Raw genomic sequence first — 23,152 nt, 5'->3', positions numbered from 1 at the left:
CTTTTCTGAAAACCCATAGGGATCAAACTTTGAAGACTTCAAGATCTGGTAGTCATCTTTAGGTATAGGACATGACCCATATGTTAAAGGTCTGTTCAAAGATACAAATGCAAAAGAGGGACACCTAAAGTGATCTCAACAGAGATAGATAGGACCAGAATTCCACCCATTGTATGCATCTGGGATCCTGGTAGTGCACGACCTACCCTCATTTTTGAAACTGGAAAGGGGGCACTCTACCTCCTTCATTCACAGAATGTAACATAACTGCCTTGCTTGAAGAGGAATCTCTTTCCCCCAGATAAGACCCAGTTGCTTGAGGTGGGGATCCAAGGCAAATCAAGGCCCCAGCTGCACCTACTCAGCAGATTCCACCCTCACCTGGCAGAGCCAGCTTCTTCAGGTAAACAGAACCCAAATGTGGCTACGTGCTCCAAGACAGGTTAGTTTTACCCTAACCTCAGAAACCCAAAAGGAAGGCTGCAGGTTCCCATTCATGTGAGTCCCCTCTGAGCTGCGGCTACCAATGCATACACAGATGATTAACCATGGGATCCTGCACATTTGCCTTTTTAGCCCTTGGGGGGACACCGGTATATAATGTCTCCATTACCTGCCCCTGGCTCAAGTGTGCGGCTGGCCTCTCTTGGCAGGCAGTGTAACTGCTGTTCGGCTAGTGGCCCCACAGGGAGATTTTGCATGCCACAAGACAAGGCTTCATAAGTAGGCAATTACTCTATCTACTCCAACCAGGAGCACGAGGAATGTACTCTCCAGACTCTCAGCCTCCCTTCGGTTCAGTTCAGTTCCTCAGTCATATCTGACTCTTTGTGACCTCATAGACTGCAGCATGCTAGACCTCCCTGTCCATCACCAATTCCCGGAGTTTACCCAAACTCATGTCTGTCGAGTTGGTGATGCCATCCAACCATCTCATCCTCTGTCGTCCCCTTCTCCCGCCTTCAGTCTTTCCCAGCATCAGGGCCTTTTCAAATGAGTCAACTCTTTGCATCAGGTGGCCAAAGTATTGGAGTTTGAGCTTCAGCATCAGTCCTTTCAATGAATATTCAAGACTGATTTCCATTAGGATGGACTGGTTGGATCTTCCTTAATCCCTAGCCAATGTAGAAGACTGGCCTTGGGCTAGAGCAGGGAGGGGTATTCGCAACAAACCATAAAACCACGTTGCACCTACATCATCACCACTGGCCAGGTGGAAGAAGAGATCCAAAAGGTATATAAAGCAGGCTCAACAGCTACACAATTTTGGAAAGGGTAACCACAGTGCAGACTCCATATGGACCACAGTCAGAGGGGTACTGTTAATACACACTCCTGGTTCCTACCTCTATTTGGACCTCTGTTCCCAACAGTACTTTTGCTGAATTTTGGCCCCTGCCTTCTAAACCTGCTTGTTAAGTTTGTTTTTTCCAGATTACAAGTTTCACCTGCAGGTGACGGTATGCCAGGGATTTCAACCTGGCCCACATGAAGATGGAGACAACCAACATCACCTGGACTGAGCTGCAGCCTCCTACTCCCTGCCCTCCATCCGTGTCCCGGAGACCCCTACCTCTGACAGCAAGGTGGTCTGGACAAGCCCCGACTCGCCTTGAAGCAGCTTCAGAAGGTGGACCTTCGACCCTTAAGAGATTCTAAGGGTCCAGACTCCTTGAGGGGGGCAATCAATGTTAGAGCAGGCAGAATGAGCAGAGAAGAGGCTGTGGGCCATGTGACAGGAGACCCTACCCTGTGACCACGGGGTCCTTGAGGAGACAGACAAGGGCGGGAACCTCCGTGTCGGAAAGTAACCTTCTGCTAGTTAAGCCCTCCTTACAACAGAATCACCACCGCACCCGGGCACTGTCCGTCCTGCGCCGGCCACTAAGACAGACCCGAAAGACCAAACGACGAACAAAACTCGCTGCCCCCTGACGAGGCGACGACAGGAAGATCCAGAGGAGTTCCCCGAGTCCCGTCCGTTAGCTACCCCTTTTCCCCGCCGTCCAGCCCACGTTACCGACTAGCGGGGAGAAACTTGGGACGGCCACCCTGCCCCCGCCCCGCAGCCTCTGAATTCTCTCCGTGAAGAAACGACCCAGCCTCCGGGGCCGCGGCCAGGCGGCGAGACTCAAGCCTGAACTTAGCTTCGAAAGGGTCCTTCACACCCTTGCTGCAACTCAAGAAGTTCCCGGACATACCGTCTCCACTTGAGAGGAACACCGAGCATCCCGCCAACATCAAGAGGAGCCCCGTTTCCGCCTCGTAGCTAGAGATGAGGGTTCCATTCCCTGCTTCTTCCGGAAAGGATTCCCGGCTTTCCCGTCGCATCTCAAGAGGAGGCGCTCTCAACAGGAAAGTCGAGAGGAACTCAAGGGGTCCTGCCACCATTCCAAAAGTCCCCCAAATGTCTCAGTCCACTCCAGAGGACCCTGATTTCCCTGCACTGCCTCGACTTTCACGCCGAGTATCGACTCACACCACGGTGGCACGTATGACAGCCCTGTGGGAAAGCCACAGATCCCTGTATCAACGCGACGGGAAGCCTGACACTGCTGCTACAGCTCGGGAGGAAAGCGGACGTGCATGTCCCCACTTGAGACGAGGACTGACTCCCCTGTGGAGACTCCAGAAGTACCCCAAGATCCATGTCAGCACTGGAGAGGAATCCTCAGGTTCCGGCCTCGACTCCAAACGAGGTCTTAGGCCCCGGCACCGACTGGAGAGGAATCCCGAGAGGCCCCTTGCAACTCGCATGGAGACTGGCCTTTCCATCCGGGAAAGAACGCGCCCGCGTCCCCGCTCCCCGCAGCAGGGCCCTCACGACTTGACCCGCCACAGTCTCTCACACCTCTTCCCTCGTTTCTTCCCCTCAGGCCCCATGGGCCTACCTCGCCCGGGCGCACAAGTTCCCCTCACTGGGGGAGCCTGATGGCCGCGCGGCTTCACCTGCCGTCGGCCGGGTTCCTGACGGCACCGCCACTGACAAGGCCCCACAGAACAGACGCTCAATAAAAAGTATGTGACGAGGGACCTACCGAGAGAGGCGTCCGAAGGGTCGAAGATAGCCTCTGCCTGAGGGAAAGGGCCACTCCGCGGGGCCTCAGCACCGTAGGCTGGGCGCACCAACAGGTGCATCGCCCCGGCGCGCGCCCGACCCGGCCCCGCCCCCTCCTAATAACGTGTACCCCTCAGCCCCGCCTCCGGTCCTGACGGGGGACTCTCCGGAGGCGGGGCCGGGGCCGAGGGCACGCCGCTGTGCGGCTGACGTCAGCGCGCTGAGGCGGGGCGAGGCGTGAGAAGACGCAGAGGAGCGTGGGGTCGCGGGCGGGTCGTCCCGTGGCCTCCGCTCCTGGTCCTCTTGGCCGTCCGGTGCCGCCCCCGCGTCCGCTCCCGGCCTGAGCGGCGCGCCGGCGGCCATGGCGCACCGCTGCTTGCTGCTGTGGGGCCGGGGCGCCTGCCGGCCCCGCGGGATGCCCCCGATGCTCGTGCCTGGCGGCCGTGCGGGCTCCACTGAACGGCTCTACCTGCGGACGGTGAGTCCGGAACCCCCGGCCCGCTTCCGGCCCGTCACCGGGCGTCAAGGTCACGGGCCCTGCTCTCGATGTGGGTCCCCGGGGAGCGTGGAGACGGTTCTCGGGGGGGCGGGGCTACCCTGCGCCCGGGAGGCCTGCGGAGCGGAGAGCCCTGGGTGGGAGCCGGCGGCATGGGCTCAGGGGGGGGCTGTCGTCTCCCGGTAGACACGGCACTAGTAGATGGAGTCGTTAACGGTGTCCCCCACCCCAACCCCCGAGGGGCGCTCCTCTGTTGCCGTCAGGGCCGGGATCCCGGAGCCGAAGTTGGCTGTACCCATGGCAGACCCTCCCGGCGCAGATGGAGCCCGCACGAAGCCCCGGCGGTGGTGGGCTAGCCCGAGGGTCAGCCCAGGAGGTGTTCTCAGATCTCCACGGAGAGGGCGTTCCTGACGTGTTCCTCGGAGCCCCCTTTCCTACCCGGCTGTCGGTCTTCGTCTCTCCTGCTCGGAATGGCCCTGCACGAGGCCTTTTTTCCGGTTTCTGCATTGCATCCGTTTCCTTGTCTTACTTGCTCGAATCCCTCCCTCTCTTGGCCTCTTGTGAGTACTGGACTCAGACTGTAACAGGCAGGTAGGGATCTGCCCTGTGAATTTGCAGGGTTTTTGTCAGGACTCCTCTAAGAGGCCTTGCTTGGGAGTGAACCTCGAATGCCGAGGTGTGAGGAAGTCTCCTTGTGAAAGTGCGTGACACACATTCCCTGGTCCTGCCCTGAAGATCTGGGTGGGGACGCTGGAGCATTACTCTGGATTTTCCTCTAGATTTGTGCATCTGTTAAGTGTTCTCATAATGAGGTTCTGGGGAAAAGATTTCTGTGTGTGTTCTCAGGTATAATCCTCAAATGATTAAAACTGATGTTTCACAACTGAAAAATACTTCATCAAACATAAAACCTAATTTTCTAAGTGAGGTGCTCTATACTTAAGTTTTGCAAATTCATGTCTTTCATATGTACTATTTGAATGGGCTTAGATTAGAGAAAAAAAATTCATCGATGATTCTTTTGTGGAAAATAATCTTATCATTAAATGCAGTCAGAGGTTATTGCTAGAGGTATCCCTGCTCAACACAATTTGAAAAGATCCTAAAGGGGGCTTATTCGGCAAACTAATAATATTTTTTTGTACTGTGTACCCAGTTCTGTACTTCATTGTCACACAAAGACTTGCTTAGTATGATCATAGTAATATTCTGAAAGCTGCTGACTCTTAAATGGCTTTCAGAATAATTGGAAGTAATTTAAATGTGAGTATTGCCACACAGTTTTCAAAGTACTTTTCCATGTCTTATTACTTTTGATTCTCACAGTAGTATCCTGGGGCACTGATCTTCTCCCATTGTAGATGTATGACTTTGAGGCCCTCAGTATCATCAGATGTATTGAAGAGCATCATGCGAAAAATCAGATTTCCAGCTTTACCAAAATTGAAAGTTCTAACACCATTTGCCTGATGAACTCTGGGTCCTTCAAGTCCCAGGCTAGGTGTCACTTCCCTGTGACATCCCTGGCTCCCTTACACGTGACCCCTTCCTTCTCTGTGCCACCTCTCCACCTTCATACTGAAAGGTTTGTATTGTTGCATGTATGGTACCTTTCTGTCTTTTCTGAGTTTCTTCCGGGCAGCACTGTTTCTGGTCCCCTGGTGGACTCCCCGCTGCTTGGCAGTACCAGGCCTGGAGCAGAAGCTCTGACTTGTTGGCCTGTCCAGCGTGGATATCAGGTCATTTCAATCCATACCCTTAATGGATTTGGCATTGAGAAATATTTATTCACATACAACACACTCTTATCCATTATCAATGGTTATTTCTTAGGCCAAGTATTCTCAGCCATCAGGGAGGGCCCAACACAACAGAAGCTCCAGGTTCTCTCAGACCAGCATTGCTGTCAACCAAGAACAGTGTCAGTGTTTCTGTCCTACTTTGCAAGTAATTGTGTGTTGATTTGGAGTTAAGTCAGCTCATTCTTTTTTAATTGACATTTTCTAATTCAGATGTCATAAAATCTACCGTTTTAAAGGGTACTGTTCTGTGGCTTCTCGTATATTCACAAGGCGGTACAACCATCACTCACTATCTGTTGCCAGAACATTTAGAAGAAGCCCTATGACTGTTAGTGGTCACTCCCTGTTTCTCCCCAACTATTCCTCCAGCCCAGGCAACTGCTGACCTATAGCCTCTATTATTGGCCTGTTTCAGATGTTTCATAAATATGGAATCATGTAATATGTGATCTTTTGTGTCTGGTTTTTTTTAACTTAGCATAATGTTTTCAAGATTTGATGGTACCATCTATCTACTTCATTCCTTTTTTATGGCTGAATAAAATTCTGTTGTGTGTGTATACCACATTTCCTCTGTTCATCATCAGTTGATGGACATTGGGTTGTTTCCATCTGGGGGCTATTATGCCAAATGATACTATAAACATTCAAGATTTTGAATGGACATATTTTCATTTCCTTGAATAGGAGTGAATTTGCTGGATCATGTGGCAACTTAACTCTTCATTTAACATTTTGGAGAATGCCAAACTTTTCCAAAGCGGCTGTACCCATCCCCTAAGCAGTGCATGAGGGCTCCAATTTCTGCCGATCCTCACAGGCACTTGATATTGTCTCTCTCTCTCTTTTTCTTTTTATTATAGCCACACTATCGGGTGTGAAGTGATTTTGTATGGTTTTGTGATATTTTATTTTTCTCATGAGACCATAAAGGAGGCAAATGAGGATGGGTCTAATGCAGATAAGCTTCACTTTAAACACTCTCACCTGTATGTAAAAGCTTGGCCTCTAAAAAAAAATGGTGGTGTGAACTTTTCACTTTGCCAAAGGATAGGATCACTTGAACTTAACTGTCAGATTCAGCTATATCCCCTTCAATGTCTCTACACCTAAACATTTAATAAGGAGCTTGTTCAATTTGTTTACATTATACTCTAATAAACCTAGACAGGGCTTCCCTTGTGGCTCAGCTGGTAAAGAATCCACATGCAATGCGGGAGACCTGGGTTTGATCCCTGGGTTGGGGAGATCCCCTGGAGAAGGGAAAGGCTACCCACTCCAATATTCTGGCCTGGAGAATTCCATGGACAGCCTATGGAGTTGCAAAGAGTCAGACATGACTGAGCGACTTTCACTCACTCATACCTAGGCAGCATTTACAGTTTTTAGCAAATATGTTACTTAAAGCAGAGATGTATCTGTACAGGGACTTAGCAGGATGACAGTGTATCAAATAGCTTCAGCAAATGCTGCTAATATAAGGATTATCAGACATTGGACTATGGCTTCCTTGTCTGTGACTCGATGGACGTGAGTTTGAGTGAACTCCGGGAGTTGGTGATGGACAGGGAGGCCTGGCGTGCTGTAATTCATGGGGTCGCAAAGAGCTGGACACGACTGAGCAACTGAACCGAACCGAACCAAAAGTTAGTATTGTGCACACACAAAGCATAGTTCTGTAATGTCGGATAAATGACCTTGCAGTATGATAGACCCTGCAGGTGGGGTGGCAGGTGTTCATGGCAGTTTTCTTTTTGAATGCTACACATCAAGGAAACAATGCCTGAGCCAATGTGTTGGTAGGGAATTGTACTTGGGCTGCAGCTCTTAATTAGCTGCCTAGGTTGGAGATGCTCTCGTCTTCTGGGTGAGGTGCGTGTCTCCTAGTTCTCACTGGACTGGAGCAGCCCAGTACCGGACAACCTCGTGCTCCCTTCAAGGGGAGCCGTTCTGTACTAGTCCGTAATCACCTGTTTGAAGGGTAAAATGAAGCTCGCTTTAGACTCACCTTGATGTGACCTTCATCAAGCTTCTCTCTGTTGTGTTGCAGCTTTATCAATATGCCACGACTCAGGCGAAAACCAGCAGGAATTCCCTTCTGACAGATGTGATTGCTGCTTATCAGAGACTCTGTTCTCGGCCTCCAAAAGGTAAGCACTCACATGTGACTTACACAGACTCACTCTTGGCCATCCTCAGAAGGGCAGGTGCAGAGGTGTGGTTTCAGTTGATTCCTAACCACCCCACCTCCTCCCTGTCATGTGATCAAAGCCATGACATTATGTTGCCTTCAGATGTGGCACCTTTGGCAGTAATGACCTGGGCAGGCCAGCAAGACTTCTTCTTGGACCCCTCAGGGTTGTGACTGTACCATCTAGACTGTGATTTACTCCTGCACAAGCAGTCCTATACATTTGGCTTATTCTTTTTCATGAATCAGCTGCTTTAAAAACAAAGAACATACGTACACAAAACTTGATGAATTTTAGTTTGAAGATAATTTTTTTCCTTTTCTAACAGGATTTGAAAAATACTTCCCCAATGGAAAAAATGGAAAAAAAACTAGTGAACCTAAAGAAGTTATGGGAGAAAAAAAAGGTACTGTTTCAAAAGATTATATTTTAACTTACTGTTTTCCCCTGGTTTATGATGTTGCTGATAGTTGTCACTGAACAAGGAACATCTTAGCTGAAGTCAGTTCTGAGCGCCCTGTGTGTGAAGTGCCTGGAGTGTCCCTGGGGCTCCCCCCTCTATCTTAGTCTCAGGCTTCCTCACAGCACTGTGTTTAGTAACTGATCAATTGCCACAGTGCATTTTGCAATGAGTTCATTAACATTAATGGAAACATTGCTGAGAGATTCAGATGCTGCTATGGACACACTCTCTGTCTGTGAACAGAACCCAAGCCAGCTGGTGCCCCGCGTCCTTCTGGAGGAGGAGTTGGTGGTGGTGGAAAACGAGGCGGCAAGAAAGATGATTCTCACTGGTGGTCCAGGTTCCAGAAGGTTCGGTTCGTGGCTCTGGCCCCTGCCCACCCCGGGAAAGGCTGAGTGGTGCTCACGGCCCTGAAACGGTTCACACCCTGCACAGCAGAGACTGCATTGTCTTGTCTTACTGGTCTGCTTCCTCACTCAGGGTGACATCCCATGGGATGACAAGGAATTCAGGATGTACTTTCTCTGGACCGCCCTATTTTGGGGAGGATTCCTGTTTTACTTCCTGTTCAAGAGCTCCGGGAGAGAAATCACGTGGAAGGACTTTGCCAACAACTATCTTTCCAAGGGAGTCGTAAGTATCGTGTGGGCCACAGGCAGCAGGGATCAAAGGGTGAGTTCAGCTTAGGCCAATAAAGTGATAAACAGCCAGCACATTGCCAGGCTTGTTCGTCATCAAGTCCTGTATTGTATGTTTCTAATGCTGGAAAGTATAGCAGCCAAGGAACCTGTGAGTTCTGACCCAGCAGTTTCCAGACTGACCATGAACCCCCTGTGTCGCTTGCCCTGGAGATCCTAGTTCTGGCGCCCAGTCTACTCGGTCCTCTCCCTCCTGCCATCAGCGGCCTCTCTTCCCTCCCTGGCCAGCCCCTCTGGGTTCCAGCACGGCATCACCGCTGTGACCTCCTGCACTCCTGGAAGTAGGTGAATAAGTGAATGAGGTTTTACTGCAAGAGCAGATGGGCTCTGAGTGAGGCCCCAGGCAGGAGCTTTGCCTCTGGGCTGGGTCTTTGCCAGTTAGACCCTGTTTCGGCTCATTTAAGATGCAGTGGGCTATAAGACATGTTATTTTACACGTTACTTAGATTAAGTAGACTGCCAATGACACTGTGACATCTTGTCAGCTGTCACGTACATTCCGTGTCTGAGAGGTTAAAATGTGGAAAATGTCCATCTTAGAAGTGAGGAAACAAAGTGATAGTAAGAGAAGCAGGATTTGGCCAACTCTGAGCCTCGGGGAAATGACTTAACCTCCCATTAGTGATGTTTTTTTTAATCCATGAAATGAATAAAATAAGGATATTAATACTTGAAAAATATAAAGAATCTAAAATTATTTTTAAAGATTGTCCAGTAAGGTGAGGACAGACAGAATGGAAACAATCTTTCATATTTTGAAGCAGGTGTCTCGCTCATGAAAGTGAGGCTCTCAGGTTTGTAATTCCCTGGTGTCGTGGAGAGCCTGCACTCTGAGCAGTGACTTCTGTCCTCTGAATGTGGGGACAGGCCCCAGGGAGGGTTCTCTGTTGTCATGTCTTCTCCTGACCCGCTGGCTGTCTGCAGTCGGTCTGCTGTTGACCCAGCAGGTTTATGGGGAACAAGAGTCCTCTAGTCAGTGCTTTCCAGACAGTGCGCCCCTGTTCTGGCTCTTCCTGGGGTCTCCCAGGCCCCCTCACTTTGTATCCTGGGCTGATACCTTCCAGACTCCCTGCCAGAGCAGATTTCACGGCAGCAGGGAGCAGGCACCTATCGAAGGAGCTCAGTTCCCAGCAGCCTGAGGCCTCAGGATGAGATGTGCAAGTGACCAAAGAGTCCATAGAGTAGGAGGGTCCAGGGAAACCAGGTCAAACCATCTCAGACCTCAGAGGGGCAAAATTTAGGAAGTTTTGTAACAGCAAGTGAGGACATAGAGCAGTGGGAGCATTTTAGAGAACGTTTGGCAGGAGCATGAGTCGGAGAGTAGTGTGCAGCGTCCAGCAGGGCTGAGGGCAGTTGTGCCCTACAGCCCAGCCAGCTGTGTTCACCACAGACGCACATCCGAGGGAGTTCCGGGAGACAGTCCCAGGCATGATGCGTAGCAGCGTCCACAGTGGCATTGTTGGTGTTGGGGGAGTGTTGGGAACAGTCTGAAGGTCTTTGAACAGAACGCATGAATAACTTGGGGTGTGCTTATAAAATGGGGGTCTGTGAAGAACTGACATGTCAGCGAGGAAAGGCCTTACAAATACAGTGATAGAAGAAAAAGTTGTAGAAAAACATATGCCAGATGAGACCATTTGTAAAGTTTAAAAACAGGCAGACGTGAATGTCTGTTTAGGGTTAGGTCTTTGTGGCCCAGGACCAGGCTGTGCTTTGGGGTGGCCAGCACCAGTACACGGCGGCCACCCCTGGGTATGGGGCATGACTAGGGGCTTCAGCTGGTTTGTGATGTTTTGTTTCTCAAGCTGGAGGGGAAAACACAGGATGTCTTTACATTATTCATCATTTTTCTTTGTGTGTCTGAAATATATGCATTTCAGATGAGCTAAGAAGAATGTCTCTAATCTTTCTGTAAATTTATGTTTGAATATTTCTTTAAAATTCCAGGTAGACAGACTGGAAGTTGTCAACAAGCGGTTTGTTCGAGTGACTTTTACACCAGGAAAAACTCCTGTTGATGGAGTAAGTGATGTTATTAAGTGATGTGAACTAGCTGTCAATCAAGTTCTTATATTTAAAACTGAAAAGCCAGTGTTCCCTCACACTGGCTGCGTCAGAGCCGGGGAGTAGAGCAGCTGTGATCTACACTAACAGTGACAGTGTGACCCTTGTGTCCATCACATGGGCAAGAATTGGGTCAATGATTTGGGTTTGGTGATCACATTGGCTGTACCAGTGAAGTAAACCAATGAAGTAAAACCTGGTTTTCAGTGTTCCAGTATCTATGATTTTTCAAGACTGAGAACAATTGGTTAAGAAAGAAAGGGTAAAATCTGAACTGCTTATGTCTTGAGACAGCTTTTGTCAAATCAGTTTAAGAAGTGTTCTGATCATATCTCTCCGAACTGTTTTGTGATATTAATTTCTATTTCTGTTCTTACTATTTAAAAATATATTTCTTGTCCAACCAGTTTGAGCTCTGTTCCAGAGACACCAGGTTGAGTTGAGGGGATTATTGGTGAGGAACAGGTGAGGTTCCTGGTGATTCCCAGCCCTTCTGGGCCAGAGCCCCAGGCCCACCCCCAGTCCTGGGCACCCTGCAATCTTCCAGCTCACCCAGGGCTGGAGCCCATCCTGACACTGAGGAGTATCATCACAGCTGCACCCTGGTGTGGGACCAGACAGCTCAGAAGTCCTGGGGAAAGGACACTTGTTTGTTTATGAAAAGGGTTGTCTTTTCAAGTAGAGTTTTTGTTTTTCTGAGTTAGGATCATAGAGGAGTGCTGGAATTGTAGAAATGCTTATTGGCCAAGGGTTCTCACTGAGTAAAGCTTTGTCACTCTGGTTGTTAAAGACTGGTTGTTAAACCCGCCTTGCGTTAATCTTGATCTGATTGTTGGGTTTTTTAGTTTGTAAATTTGCAGTATTTCTGAAAAATTCTTAGGAAGTTAAACCCTTTGTTTCCTCTTCGTTCCCCTAACAAAATTAGGACATTTCACTTTCCTGTCTTTACAGCAGTACGTCTGGTTCAACATTGGCAGTGTGGACACCTTTGAGCGGAACCTGGAGACTCTGCAGCAGGAACTGGGCATAGAAGGGGAGAACCGGGTCCCTGTGGTCTACATCGCTGAGAGTGACGGGTGAGCCTTGGGCAGTGGACTTGGGAGGCTGTCTTTGCGCCCAGGGCTTATGGTGTATTCTGTCACCAGGGGGCAGCACATCACACTTTGTATTCTCATCAGGCCTCTCAATCTGGCCTGAGTTCTTTGCAGCCATTAGTAACTTAACAGTTTTTGCTGGAGACTGGTTGGTTTTTTGCATGTTGATATTTATCTTGATTAAGCAGTGGTGTGGGGTCCATGTCCAATACACTGACCTTGAGTAGGATTTTAGCATAAAAAGCCCCTTTGTGTTTAAGAGCAGCATGCCCACCTTTTAACTGTCCTTTATGTTTAGATTTCACAGAATTTCCAGGCTTTTTAAGTAATGCTTCTTCCTCTTTGATCAGAGCTGCTTCTTCCCTTAGAGGTTATTTGTCTTTAGAAAGACCAGCTCTGGGCCTTGAAGAAAGGCTTGTTGATTTCAGGGGCTGCCTGTCTTTGGTTTTACTTGGGAATGTATGGCCTTTGAGTTCCGCCCACCGATGCCCAGGTGGATCTCAAGGCGGTGACCCATTTGCATTAAATGCAGAACATGTACCTTGATTAAGAGTTTGGGAGTGAAAGTAGAAATAAAGCTTGATTTTCTTCTACATGTAAAACAGCATGTTAACAGAGCTGATGGTCTTACTCAGCTCTGGGGACTCTCTTGAGTCATGGTTTGTGTAGCCCTACAATCTCCCTGTGGTATGTAGGTCCTGCCAGCTATCAAAGTTGTTTCACACTTGGGGTGATGTGTCCCTCAGTCCCTGAGGTTAACATACAGTTCCTTAACGTTGCAAGCTGGTGCTGAAACATTACGCAGAGTCTTATTGCATGTTCTTTAAACCTTTACTGCCAGTGCGTTGTTTTTTCTCTAGAAGTAAACCAAAGGTAAATTGTTCATGGCTCTTGCTTCCTGCTGTAGCAGCCTTTACAGTTTTGTAATAGATGAAAAATTAGAAAGCTAATTCTTATTTTATTCTTGTTTCATTTTTTTACCTAAACTATGTACCAGGTTTTGACCTAAATTTCGTAGGTTAAGTTAAACTAAAATGCCTTATGTTACCCAGTATACGTCTATGTCCACAGTTTCATGGAAATTAACTTAAGACAAATAGAAGGCAGAGACTGTAAATCATCTCTGAGCCACTCCCCAGAGTGGGTGAGGGTTGGTGGGCACCCTGCCCCCAGGCCTGTGTGAGCCTGCGTAAGCCACCCCACCGTGCTGGGGAGCTCCCCACCGCTGCCTTCGCACAGATTAGATATTTAGAAGACATCCCTTCAGAAATAGTTGATCCATTCCAGTAAGAGGACTGGAATGTCTGCCCAGGCTAACACAAGAATTGTATTAAAATTATTAAGTCAACAAATTTCTTTGAAACTCATATGTAGTGACAGTAGGTCACGGGTCTAGCCTGTGTGGTTCTTGAGTGGGAGTGACACAGCCGTGGAGAGGATATGCATTAGGAGCAGGTCTTTCTTTGGTCTTACTTTCTTAGCATCTGCTTCAGTGACACTGATGCACGTAGACTCTCCTTGTGCATCAGGTGAGGTGTTGGGGTACCTGGCTGCCCAGGTAGAGCGTGTGCATGTTCTGCCGAGGCAGGTCCCTGGCAGGGCGGTCTGAGCGAGTGCCCTTTGAGCTCTCGCTGTCATGTATCTGCAGCTCCTTCCTCCTGAGCATGCTGCCCACCGTGCTCATCATCGCCTTCCTGCTCTACACCATCCGGAGGGGCCCAGCTGGCATTGGCCGCACAGGCCGGGGCATGGGCGGACTCTTCAGTGTTGGAGAGACCACCGCCAAGGTCCTCAAGGATGAGATTGATGTGAAGTTCAAAGACGTGGCCGGCTGTGAGGAAGCCAAGCTAGAGATCATGGAATTTGTGAATTTCCTAAAAAATCCAAAGCAGTATCAAGACCTGGGAGCAAAAATCCCAAAGGTAAATGAACATTCAGAAGTCAGTTTTCAGCTTATTAACCCTAAATCCTTTGAAGTGTTTCTTGATCTCTGAGGTTATAATTTTTTGAAGCTTGATTACTTCCACAGTAGCTGCTCTTCTCTCCTTCCTCTATTGTAACCTGCTAGTCTCTGTTTAACTCCTGAGTCTTTACAGTCGACTGTCCCTTGTGAATGTGTCTCCTTGAAAATAGTGTATCTCTTCCCCCAAAGATGTGTGTCCCCTCCCCTCGTTGTGCTGCTTTTTCTCCGCAGTGTGATTTGGCTGCTCTGTCAGCACTGTAGTCCCAGGCAGGCTGCCTCTGCTCTGGCCCTGCCGTCCCTCCCCCAGTAGCTTGAGTGGACGGTCTGCCTGGTCTGGCACTCACATTCCAGGCGAGGGGCTCCATAGAGTGCAGACCTCCCTGCCCTTGCCCTCTTCCACCACCACCTACTGCCGGACTCGGGCAGCCTTGCCCATCTCTGCTCCCAGGACCAGGCTCAGGCATTAAGTAATGAAGAGAAAATCTTTAAGGCTCTAAAAAACTCGTTAATAAAGTTACGTGAGGGAGTCTTTTCTAAAGGGAATCATCACTTCCTTGATTTCATGTCCTGCCTTCATGGATGAAAGGTTACATTTTAGTTTTATAATTTGTTGTACTTAATTAAGTACGTGTTCACATCATACTCAAGCATCTCCATAACTTAAGTAGTTATAGTGTTTGAGCAAACATATTTTTCTTTTTAAGTTCATCATTGGTTATTAGATATTTACTTCATCTGTGAAATTTTAAAGGAAAGAAAATAAGCAAAATGTAAACTGGAAGTATAATATTTGAAGTTAACCTCAGGTGGTTTTTTAGTATTGCTAGATTCCCAGCTTAAGTCACCCTTTATATACATTAGGTCTAAAAAGCAGCACTAAAAATCTTAAAAAGTAAGGGAAGTATTTCACATTCTTGCCAGGTTTTTTAAAACAAAGTAGTCTCTAATTATCTTTGCCTTTCTCTTTTTATTAAAAAGCATTTTATCTTTGTTTACATGTTTAAGAAATATTTAGGATATGTCACTAAAATTTATAGACAGATTATACCTTGAAATTATTTATGGATATGCAGTTTATTTTTCTAAAATTGTAGTTCAGTATACTTTCCCTTTTTTTATCTGAAGGGTGCCATTCTCACCGGTCCTCCAGGCACTGGGAAGACACTGCTGGCTAAGGCCACGGCTGGAGAAGCCAACGTCCCTTTCATCACCGTTAGTGGGTCTGAGTTCTTGGAGATGTTTGTTGGTGTGGGCCCAGCTAGAGTAAGTCTCACCTCTCACTGTGTTAACTCGGCAGGTCGGAAAGAGGGCACGGGACCCCTTGCCACAGTGGGGTACCGCCCACCTTGGGGCAATGGCTGGGTGGGCTTGAGGGGTCACGCCTTTGCTGTGTGCCTGCATGGCTGGGTCTGTGAGTGAGTGTTATAAAGTCTACAGCTCTACTCTGTTCCCTCTGAGTAGGACAGAGGTGTGTAGCATCAGTTTGTTGGTGTTTGTGCTTCTCACACAACAATAATTGATGAGATTTTAGAAATACTTGCTCACCTTACATCAGTTTCACACCATTTGCCACATGACTTCCTTGCTGCTTGCACCGTTTAACATCTGTGCTGTACCGTGCTGTACACAGATGGTCTTCCTGGGGGCAGGAAGCTTGGTGTCTGTTTTTATTAGGATAATACTACTCACTTGTTAAGTGACCCCAGCGCTTGCGCTTTCATCCAGGTCCGTGACTTATTCGCCCTTGCTCGGAAGAATGCCCCTTGCATCCTCTTCATCGATGAAATAGACGCGGTGGGAAGGAAGAGAGGCAGGGGCAACTTCGGCGGGCAGAGTGAGCAGGAGAACACGCTTAACCAGCTGCTTGTGGAGATGGACGGTGAGTGCTCCATCACCTGTGTCTATCCTGTACTTTCCAGTTGTTCTTCCTGTGTCTAAAATGAGAGTCCTGTGCTGGTAATTTGTCTTTAAGTAGTTGATCATTAAATCTTTAGGTGTTAGATATGATGTTAAGGGAAAAATGAATAGTAGGAAAAATCATTTTAACTTATGACTTTAAAAACCGCTAGATAATGGGAAAAAAGCAATGGTGTATCTGGTGCTCATACGTTCTTGGCAGGGACACATTATTTTCCTCCTCACAGCATGTAACAGCAGTGATGCCTTTGTCTGTCTCCAGGATTCAACACAACAACCAATGTGGTCATCTTGGCGGGCACCAACCGACCGGATATCCTAGACCCAGCTCTCATGAGGCCAGGCCGCTTTGACAGGCAGATCTTCATTGGTGAGATGGCTTTCTTGCCCTGGATTTAGGCCAGTTCTCACGAGGAGAGGTTGCAGCTGTTTGATTATGATTTTTTCTTCCTTAAAAATAATTTATCAAGGACCGCCGGACATTAAGGGAAGAGCCTCTATTTTCAAAGTTCACCTCCGACCTCTGAAGCTGGATAGCGCCCTGGAAAAGGAGAAGCTGGCGAGGAAGCTCGCATCCTTGACCCCAGGGTTTTCAGGTGGGTGAGCTCTACCCTCAGTTCTGTCTACAGGACACGACCCTTCCTTTCTCGTTCCCTCTGTCCATCCTTATAGACTCAACATGAAGCAGGAGGGACCACCTGCAGCCTGAGAAGGGTGTATTCATGGGCACAGGTGCCTCAGTTCCAGGGGCCTGGCTACTTAAAAATTTTTTTGAGCACATACATTGTGTTATGGCTTATTTGTGTTGCCATATACTTTGAGAAGTTAATTTACAGAGAACTAAGCATTAATTGGTGGGCATTTACAGAAGTTATTTTACAGAGAACTAAGCATTAATTGGTGGGCATTTTAAAGCACAGTCTTAGTTTGCTCTCATCATATGGTCTGTGGAGATAGATTACTGCCCATGGGTGTCTGTCCACTGCTGGTCCTTGCAGTGTGATTGAGGGGCCAGTTGTGCTGGGCAGGCCTGGGCGCTGGAACCTGCTGGTGGTGGGGACCTGGTCTGGTCCCTCTTCAGAACTGTGGCCAGTGAGCTCAGGTGTATCTGGTGGAGAACTGCTGTGTTCTTTCACAGGAGCTGATGTTGCCAACGTGTGCAATGAAGCAGCTTTGATTGCCGCAAGACACCTTTCAGATTCCATAAACCAGAAACACTTTGAACAAGCAATTGAACGAGTGATTGGCGGTAAGGCAGCTGGTAGAATGCACATCCAAGGGTTGATGGCGTGATTCTGAAGCCAGGGAGTATGTCCACCCAGGCCTGGAGCTCGTGGGCACCTTGGAGTGTCTGCACAGAGGCTTCCATGTCAGATGGATCTGAGACAGGCTGTAGTCAGGGAGAGGTCTTCCCCTCAATTATAGCAGTCTAGTTGTTTTCTTTTAAAAAGCACTTGTAGCCTTCCTGTTTTCCAAAAATTTCATCGCATGAGTCTAATGTGCGCTGAGCGAGACATAGGTGGTGGATAAACAGTTGTAAAACCAGTTAGACTGGGAAGGCCTGTGATGTGTGTTCTTTGTGAGGCCCTGAGTGGTGGTGTGTGAGCCTCTGGTGATGTCGTTGTCGCTAAAGCACAGGCTTTATTTTCTGTTCTGTGTGTCAGGCTTAGAGAAGAAAACGCAGGTCCTACAGCCCGAGGAGAAGAAGACAGTGGCATACCACGAGGCAGGCCACGCCGTTGCCGGTTGGTACCTGGAGCACGCAGACCCTCTCTTGAAGGTGAGTGGCTGGGGGGGACGTAGTGGGGACATCTGACAGTGGCACTGGGGGGAGGCATCATGCATTGATGAGTTACAAAGTTTGGAAAGAAAAGTGTCTGGAAGCTGAAGGGATTTTCTCCGGTGGGTCAAGTCGGTAGAGGATCCTGCTCGGCAGTGGCCCTACTGTCAGGCCTGGGAATTCGCGGATGGGTTTCATAAGAGACAGAAGCACTGTGTAGGAGTCACTTGGGGTGAGGTCATCCCAAGAGGAAGTGCTCTCCTGGACCAGCTGCCCGGCTGAGGCCCTGGGGTTGCCCGGCCGTGGTACTCTGCTCACCAGTAGGTTTGTCGGCTCCAGTGGCCGGGTGCTCAGTGCTGCTGTTCCCCTCGTCAGGTGTCCATCATCCCACGGGGCAAAGGGCTGGGCTACGCTCAGTACCTGCCTCGGGAGCAGTACCTCTACACCCGGGAGCAGCTCCTGGACCGCATGTGCATGACCCTGGGCGGCCGTGTGTCCGAGGAGATCTTCTTTGGCAGGATCACTACCGGTGCCCAGGACGACTTGCGCAAAGTGACCCAGAGTGCCTACGCCCAGGTGAGAGGACAAGTGCGCTGCCTCCTCGCTGCCGCACAGGCTCCGGAGCAGTCCTAAGGCTCCACTGGCCTGAGCTGACCAGGCAAGGGTTCCTCCTTCACAGAGGTTCAGTGTAAGGTGATCAAAACTTAGGAATAGAAACTTACATTTTGGTCACTTGGTATTTTGGATTTACTGAGAGTGTGTGAAGCATGTCTGCAGAGTTTAAGTCTAGTTTCAAACCTGCAGGACCCTACGTGGACTCCACCTAAGGTGGGAGCAGTCACCCCACTCTCACCCCATTTGCCTCCATTCCCAGAAACAGTCAGGGTGCTCTCTCGGAGCTCAATGTCAGTGACTCTGGGGACTCAACTGTGATTTTTTTTTTCCTGTGTTCTAGCACCCATCTAAGTTTTCCCGACTCTTGACTTCTGTTATTTCATATTTTCCTCACATTCCTAATTTTTGTTAGTCTTTTCTGAAGTTGGGTCACAGTTTTCATCTGTTTGTGGACGTCCCTGCATCCCGCTTTCCTTATCTTCATGAAGTTTGTTTTCCTGATCTTTTAGGAAGAAGGTGGATTAAGACAGTGTTTCTAGTTTCCTGGGTTTAGAGTATCTTTTTCTGCTGTTTCCATGAACTTTTGAAAAATGTGCTTCCTGCTTTCTGAGCTGTTGCTGCTCCCCTCTCTTCCCTGCGCCTCCTGTTTTCTAGTCAGTTTAGATTTTACTTCCAGACATTTCTTAAGTTGGGGCTCTGTGTGGTTACTATGGGGGTCTCTTTACAGCCCAGCCAGGCCCCAGGGTCTTAGGGAAAGTGCAGGCACCCCTCCTAGGTTCCTGGAGCAGCCCAGGTGACTCAGGAGGAGCCTCTGGGTGGCCAAGGTCGTGGCTTCCGTCTGTCACAGGCTCTGGCTCCTTCTTGCCTCCCCTCGTGCAGAGTGATCTCACGCACGTCTTGTGACTGCTGGGGTCTGTCCCCACCTGTTTGCTGCCTGTCTTGGTTGTAAATATTGTCTGCCCATTTCTGGTCTTGTCCCCACTGCCCCGTCTATGCAGAATACCTGGTCTACTTGACCGACTCAAGGCTGCCATGTCATTTTGCCGGGTTGAAGAGTAGTTCTGCAATGAAGTGTATGCATTCAGTGTCCATGTTACCTTGTTGACATTTTATAAAACCCATGAGCCTGTGAGCAGAAATGGATGCCCTCCATGGTCACGCCTTCTTCTTCAGATTGTTCAGTTTGGCATGAACGAGAAAGTCGGGCAGATCTCCTTTGACCTCCCACGTCAGGGGGACATGGTGTTGGAAAAGCCTTACAGCGAGGCCACCGCTAGACTCATAGATGACGAAGTACGAATCCTTATCAATGATGCTTACAAGAGGACAGTGGCCCTCCTCACAGAGAAGAAAGCTGACGTGGAGAAGGTAGGTGCCGACTGTGGGAACACTCCTCTGCATGGTTTGCAGAGGCCATTGAGGGTGATTGGTTGGCTGGTTTGCAGATGCTGCCATTCCCCCTGTGCCTGCTGATTCTGATTCCTCCCTCCATCCTGATGCTCTGTCGGTGGGGATGATGGGGAGCAGAGGCGGGTGTGATCTTGGCCCCTGGCTCCTGGAAACTTGAACGCGGGATTAATGAGGTCTGCTTATAGTACCAGACATACAGCTGAATCTGCACTCACCTTGCCAGGTGCTTCCAGATGCAGGCCTGCTGGCCTGATGGAGTTCCCCATTGCTTTTCCCCTCTGGAGCAAAGGAGATCTTAGTTGCTTAGCAGGGACTGAACCCGGGACCTCAGCATTGAGAGTTAAAGAGTCTGTGTCTCATAGAGTTAGAGACAAACATATGTAGATAAAACGACAGGACATCTGGGATTTTCTCTAAAATAATCCAGGGAGCAGGTGGAACAAAAGTGATTATAAACAGTGGTTACATGGGGTTGCATGGGGTTAGTTATCCTTTTTTTCTATATGTTTTTGGTACATATTTGAAATGATCCATAATAAAGTTTAAAAAAAATTTAAAGACAGAAGAAAATTGCTTTATTGTTTGGAATCTTTAAAAACAGCATTTAACGTAAACTACACATGTGGTGAGTTTCTAAGTTAGGAGTCACCTGAGGAACCAAGTCTACTACGAGGTCCATTTACAGTTTAACTGGCTTCGTTTCTTGGTGACAGAGGCTCTCATGTGAGCTGTTCCCTGCCTGCTGACACCATCGCTTACCTCCCCTCTTGTAGTCGGTGGGCCCCTTTTTTCTGTGGCCGTGTGTCCTGTCACATTTACAGTTCAGCCACACAAGAGACCAGAGCTTCGAGACGCATGTTTATGTTTGTCTCTATTTTGTCAGCCTCCCTTTAAAATTCCCCATTTCTGTCCCTTCCTCGTCCCCACCCCTGCCACTGTCACTTCTTCCTGCAGCCTCCCCAGAGCTCCTTCTGCTCTGGAAACCACAGGGAGCTCTTACCTCCTTTGGAAGTGGGTGGGGCCCAGGGACACAACTTCTTGCTCTTCCTCGGGGTTGTCTCTCCTCAATGTGTGCAGAGCTCCTTCCCCACCTTACCTCCCCAGCAGGGCCCAGAGTCACACCACATTGCATGCCACCCTGCCCTTCCTGGGGATATCCTTCCAGGATTTTTATACTTCTTATTAAAAGTTAGTGAGGGTGAAGATCTATTTTAATAAGATATTCTTATTAAAAGTTAAGAGTAAAGTTCTCGAAGCCCTGTTTTGGAAGGGGGTTGGTTGTAAATAAAAGGTTAGCTTGGAGAGATGGTGCTGGGTGGCTGTATTTAATCGCAGGTGTTCATGTTCCAGGTTGCTCTGCTGTTGTTAGAAAAAGAAGTGTTAGACAAGAACGACATGGTGGAACTTCTGGGCCCCAGGCCTTTCGCGGAGAAGTCTACCTACGAGGAGTTTGTGGAAGGCACCGGCAGCCTGGACGAGGACACCTCGCTCCCTGAGGGCCTGAAGGACTGGAACAGGGAGCGTGAGGGCTCGGAGGAGCCCGCGGGCGAGAAGGTGACCAGCCAGGTCCAGGGCGCCGGCCCTGCGTAGCTCCTGGTGCTGCACCCTCAGAGCCGCCCCAAGGGCACGGCGGGAAGGGGTGCTTCGTTCTTGGCCTCGGAGGTCACAGGGGTGGGAGTGCGTCCCCAGCCTCCAGTCTCCTGTGCCCTCACGTGGGGGTGTGCTCACCATCACCCGCCCTTCACTCCCACCTCCCTCAGAGTCTCCCTCTGTGATGGGCTATGAAATTAAAGAGTATTTCTACTTGATTTAATATTTTAAAGACGGAACCCAAGCTACATGCTGCTGTTCTGTGATGGAGTGGTTTTCTAGGAGAGCTGTGTAACATATTTAAAAATATGAATGTATTGTGTAAATACGGCTTCTTTATGTCACAAATAAAGTGTAAATGCTGCGTTTTTCCTTCTGAACACGCGAGGGTCACTGGTGCTGCTTAGGAGACATCCCTTCAGAAAACACAGTGAAAAGGAACTGAATGACATCCACGTTTAGTCTCAGACTGGTGGTTCTCTTCCACTCCGACGAGACTCTCAGTGACGCCTCAACCTGTCCGCCCTGAAGGGTGAACTCGGTGTGAGCTGTGCAATGGCATCAGGGCACACACTCACTCAGCCAGTCACGACCCAGCCTCGGTCCCCCATGTGCGTCTCCAGTAGACATGTGACCACCACAGCGGGCTGAACAGTGGAGAGCGTGGCCCCTGGGCTGGAGAGCCCTATGTCTTCCTGAGGTCACTTTTGCTGTTAGAAGGATATGCTCCTGTGTCACCAGAGAAATCAGGGCTGCAGGGTCACAAACAGGTCAGAACCAGACGGAGCCCCAGGAGGACGTCGGTCTCCAGTGCCTTCTCTGGAGACCACCCACATCTTTTATGTTTTTATTCTTAGCAGCTTCCTTTCGTGCTGTCCTGACTTGGTTGTGTGTTCTTAATGCAGGGGAATGCATTGCGGGGCTACTTGTCCAACCTCAGGCACTCAGGCATCCCTGGAGGGTACTGGACCAGTGGGGTAGCCCAGGCAGCCCCCCTTGTCCTGGGATGGTTCTCCAAGACTCTGGCTCACCAGGCCACAGCAGCACCAGCAGCATCCTGGGAGCCAGGGCTGCAGGTACCGACCACAGGCCCTATTCCTCAGGGATGACGAGGTGCTCCTTGAGCACAGCCTGTGGACCAGGAGGGCCCTGTGGGTAGAGGGGCCAGTGGGCGCTGTCAAGGCTGAGCTCCCAGGCGGTGCCAAGTGTGAACCTGGCCTGGCTCTGGGCTATGCATGATGCCCTTCAGGAAGGACTACTCCCCGGCATTGTACAGATTATGAGCAAGTCAGGGCCTGGCCACCAACACATGCTCAGGACACTGTCTCCTCCAAGCTCCGTCGGGCCTTGCAATGCAGAGGGATGGGGAAATATGTTCACTGTGGTCTCACAAAGTATTGATAGTTCAGGTTTCTGTAAAATGGGATCTGTTCTTACCTCGAGTCAAGTCATGCTGTGTGTCTGAGGGAGTGCTTTGTGCAAGGTGTGATGGACACAGAACTGCATGGGAACGCTGTGGGCTGTGGCTCAGCAGTTCCTGGGGGCCCACGGCAGGTTGGGAGGCTGGGCAGGGGTCCAGCACTAGCCTCAAATGCTTCTACGCACCATGATACATCACTTGGGCTGAAGCAGTTGGATTGACACTGCCCACCAGGGGAGGAGCCAGACTTTGGGAAGGGAGCCTGCTGCCCTGGAGAGACAGCCTCAGAGGGCAGAGGGTGCTTAGTGAGCATGGGGTGGGAGGGATCCTTATTTAAAGCCCACTCCCCCTCCCTCCGGCCCTAGCCACCTCCCAATTCCCCATGGGGCCTGCCTGCTGGTCTGCAACCCCAGGAAGAAACACAGCAACTCCGAGTCGCTGCCCAGGCCCCCACCCGCCTCCACCTCGAGCTTGTGCGTCTCCAGCAGGAAGCCTGAGGGTCATTTTCTGCGTGTCCTCCAAATGCCAGCAGAGCTGTTAGGGGAGGCTGGGCGGACTAGCCCAGGGCCATGTGCAGGAGATGAAAGATC

The 23,152-nt window shown here is 49.5% G+C and overlaps 2 protein-coding genes across 2 annotated transcripts in view; one reads left to right on the top strand and one right to left on the bottom strand.

Annotated features, from left to right (window-relative positions):
* The window catches only part of PRELID3A (PRELI domain containing 3A), a 53,076-nt gene extending 49,842 nt beyond the window's left edge, over positions 1 to 3,234 (bottom strand). The window contains exon 1 of the mRNA XM_018039426.1: positions 3,039 to 3,234. The gene's annotated coding sequence lies outside the window, so the exon portion shown is untranslated. The remainder of the gene's footprint in view (positions 1 to 3,038) is intronic.
* AFG3L2 (AFG3 like matrix AAA peptidase subunit 2) lies at positions 3,291 to 21,522 on the top strand. The gene is made up of 17 exons (XM_018039555.1): positions 3,291 to 3,536; positions 7,407 to 7,506; positions 7,877 to 7,954; positions 8,255 to 8,361; positions 8,492 to 8,644; positions 10,657 to 10,731; positions 11,725 to 11,849; positions 13,516 to 13,789; positions 14,956 to 15,093; positions 15,556 to 15,709; positions 16,010 to 16,117; positions 16,218 to 16,343; positions 16,886 to 16,996; positions 17,412 to 17,527; positions 17,903 to 18,103; positions 19,316 to 19,510; positions 20,903 to 21,522. The coding sequence occupies exons 1-17, from the start codon at positions 3,420 to 3,422 to the stop codon at positions 21,140 to 21,142; spliced, it is 2,418 nt and encodes an 805-aa protein (XP_017895044.1). The 5' UTR covers positions 3,291 to 3,419; the 3' UTR covers positions 21,143 to 21,522.

The sequence above is a fragment of the Capra hircus genome, chromosome 24, assembly GCF_001704415.2.
Source record: "Capra hircus breed San Clemente chromosome 24, ASM170441v1, whole genome shotgun sequence".
NCBI classification, from domain to species: Eukaryota; Metazoa; Chordata; class Mammalia; order Artiodactyla; family Bovidae; genus Capra; species Capra hircus.
The sequence above is the reverse complement of the archived record's forward strand: the minus strand, read 5'-3'. Positions and strand labels throughout refer to the sequence as shown.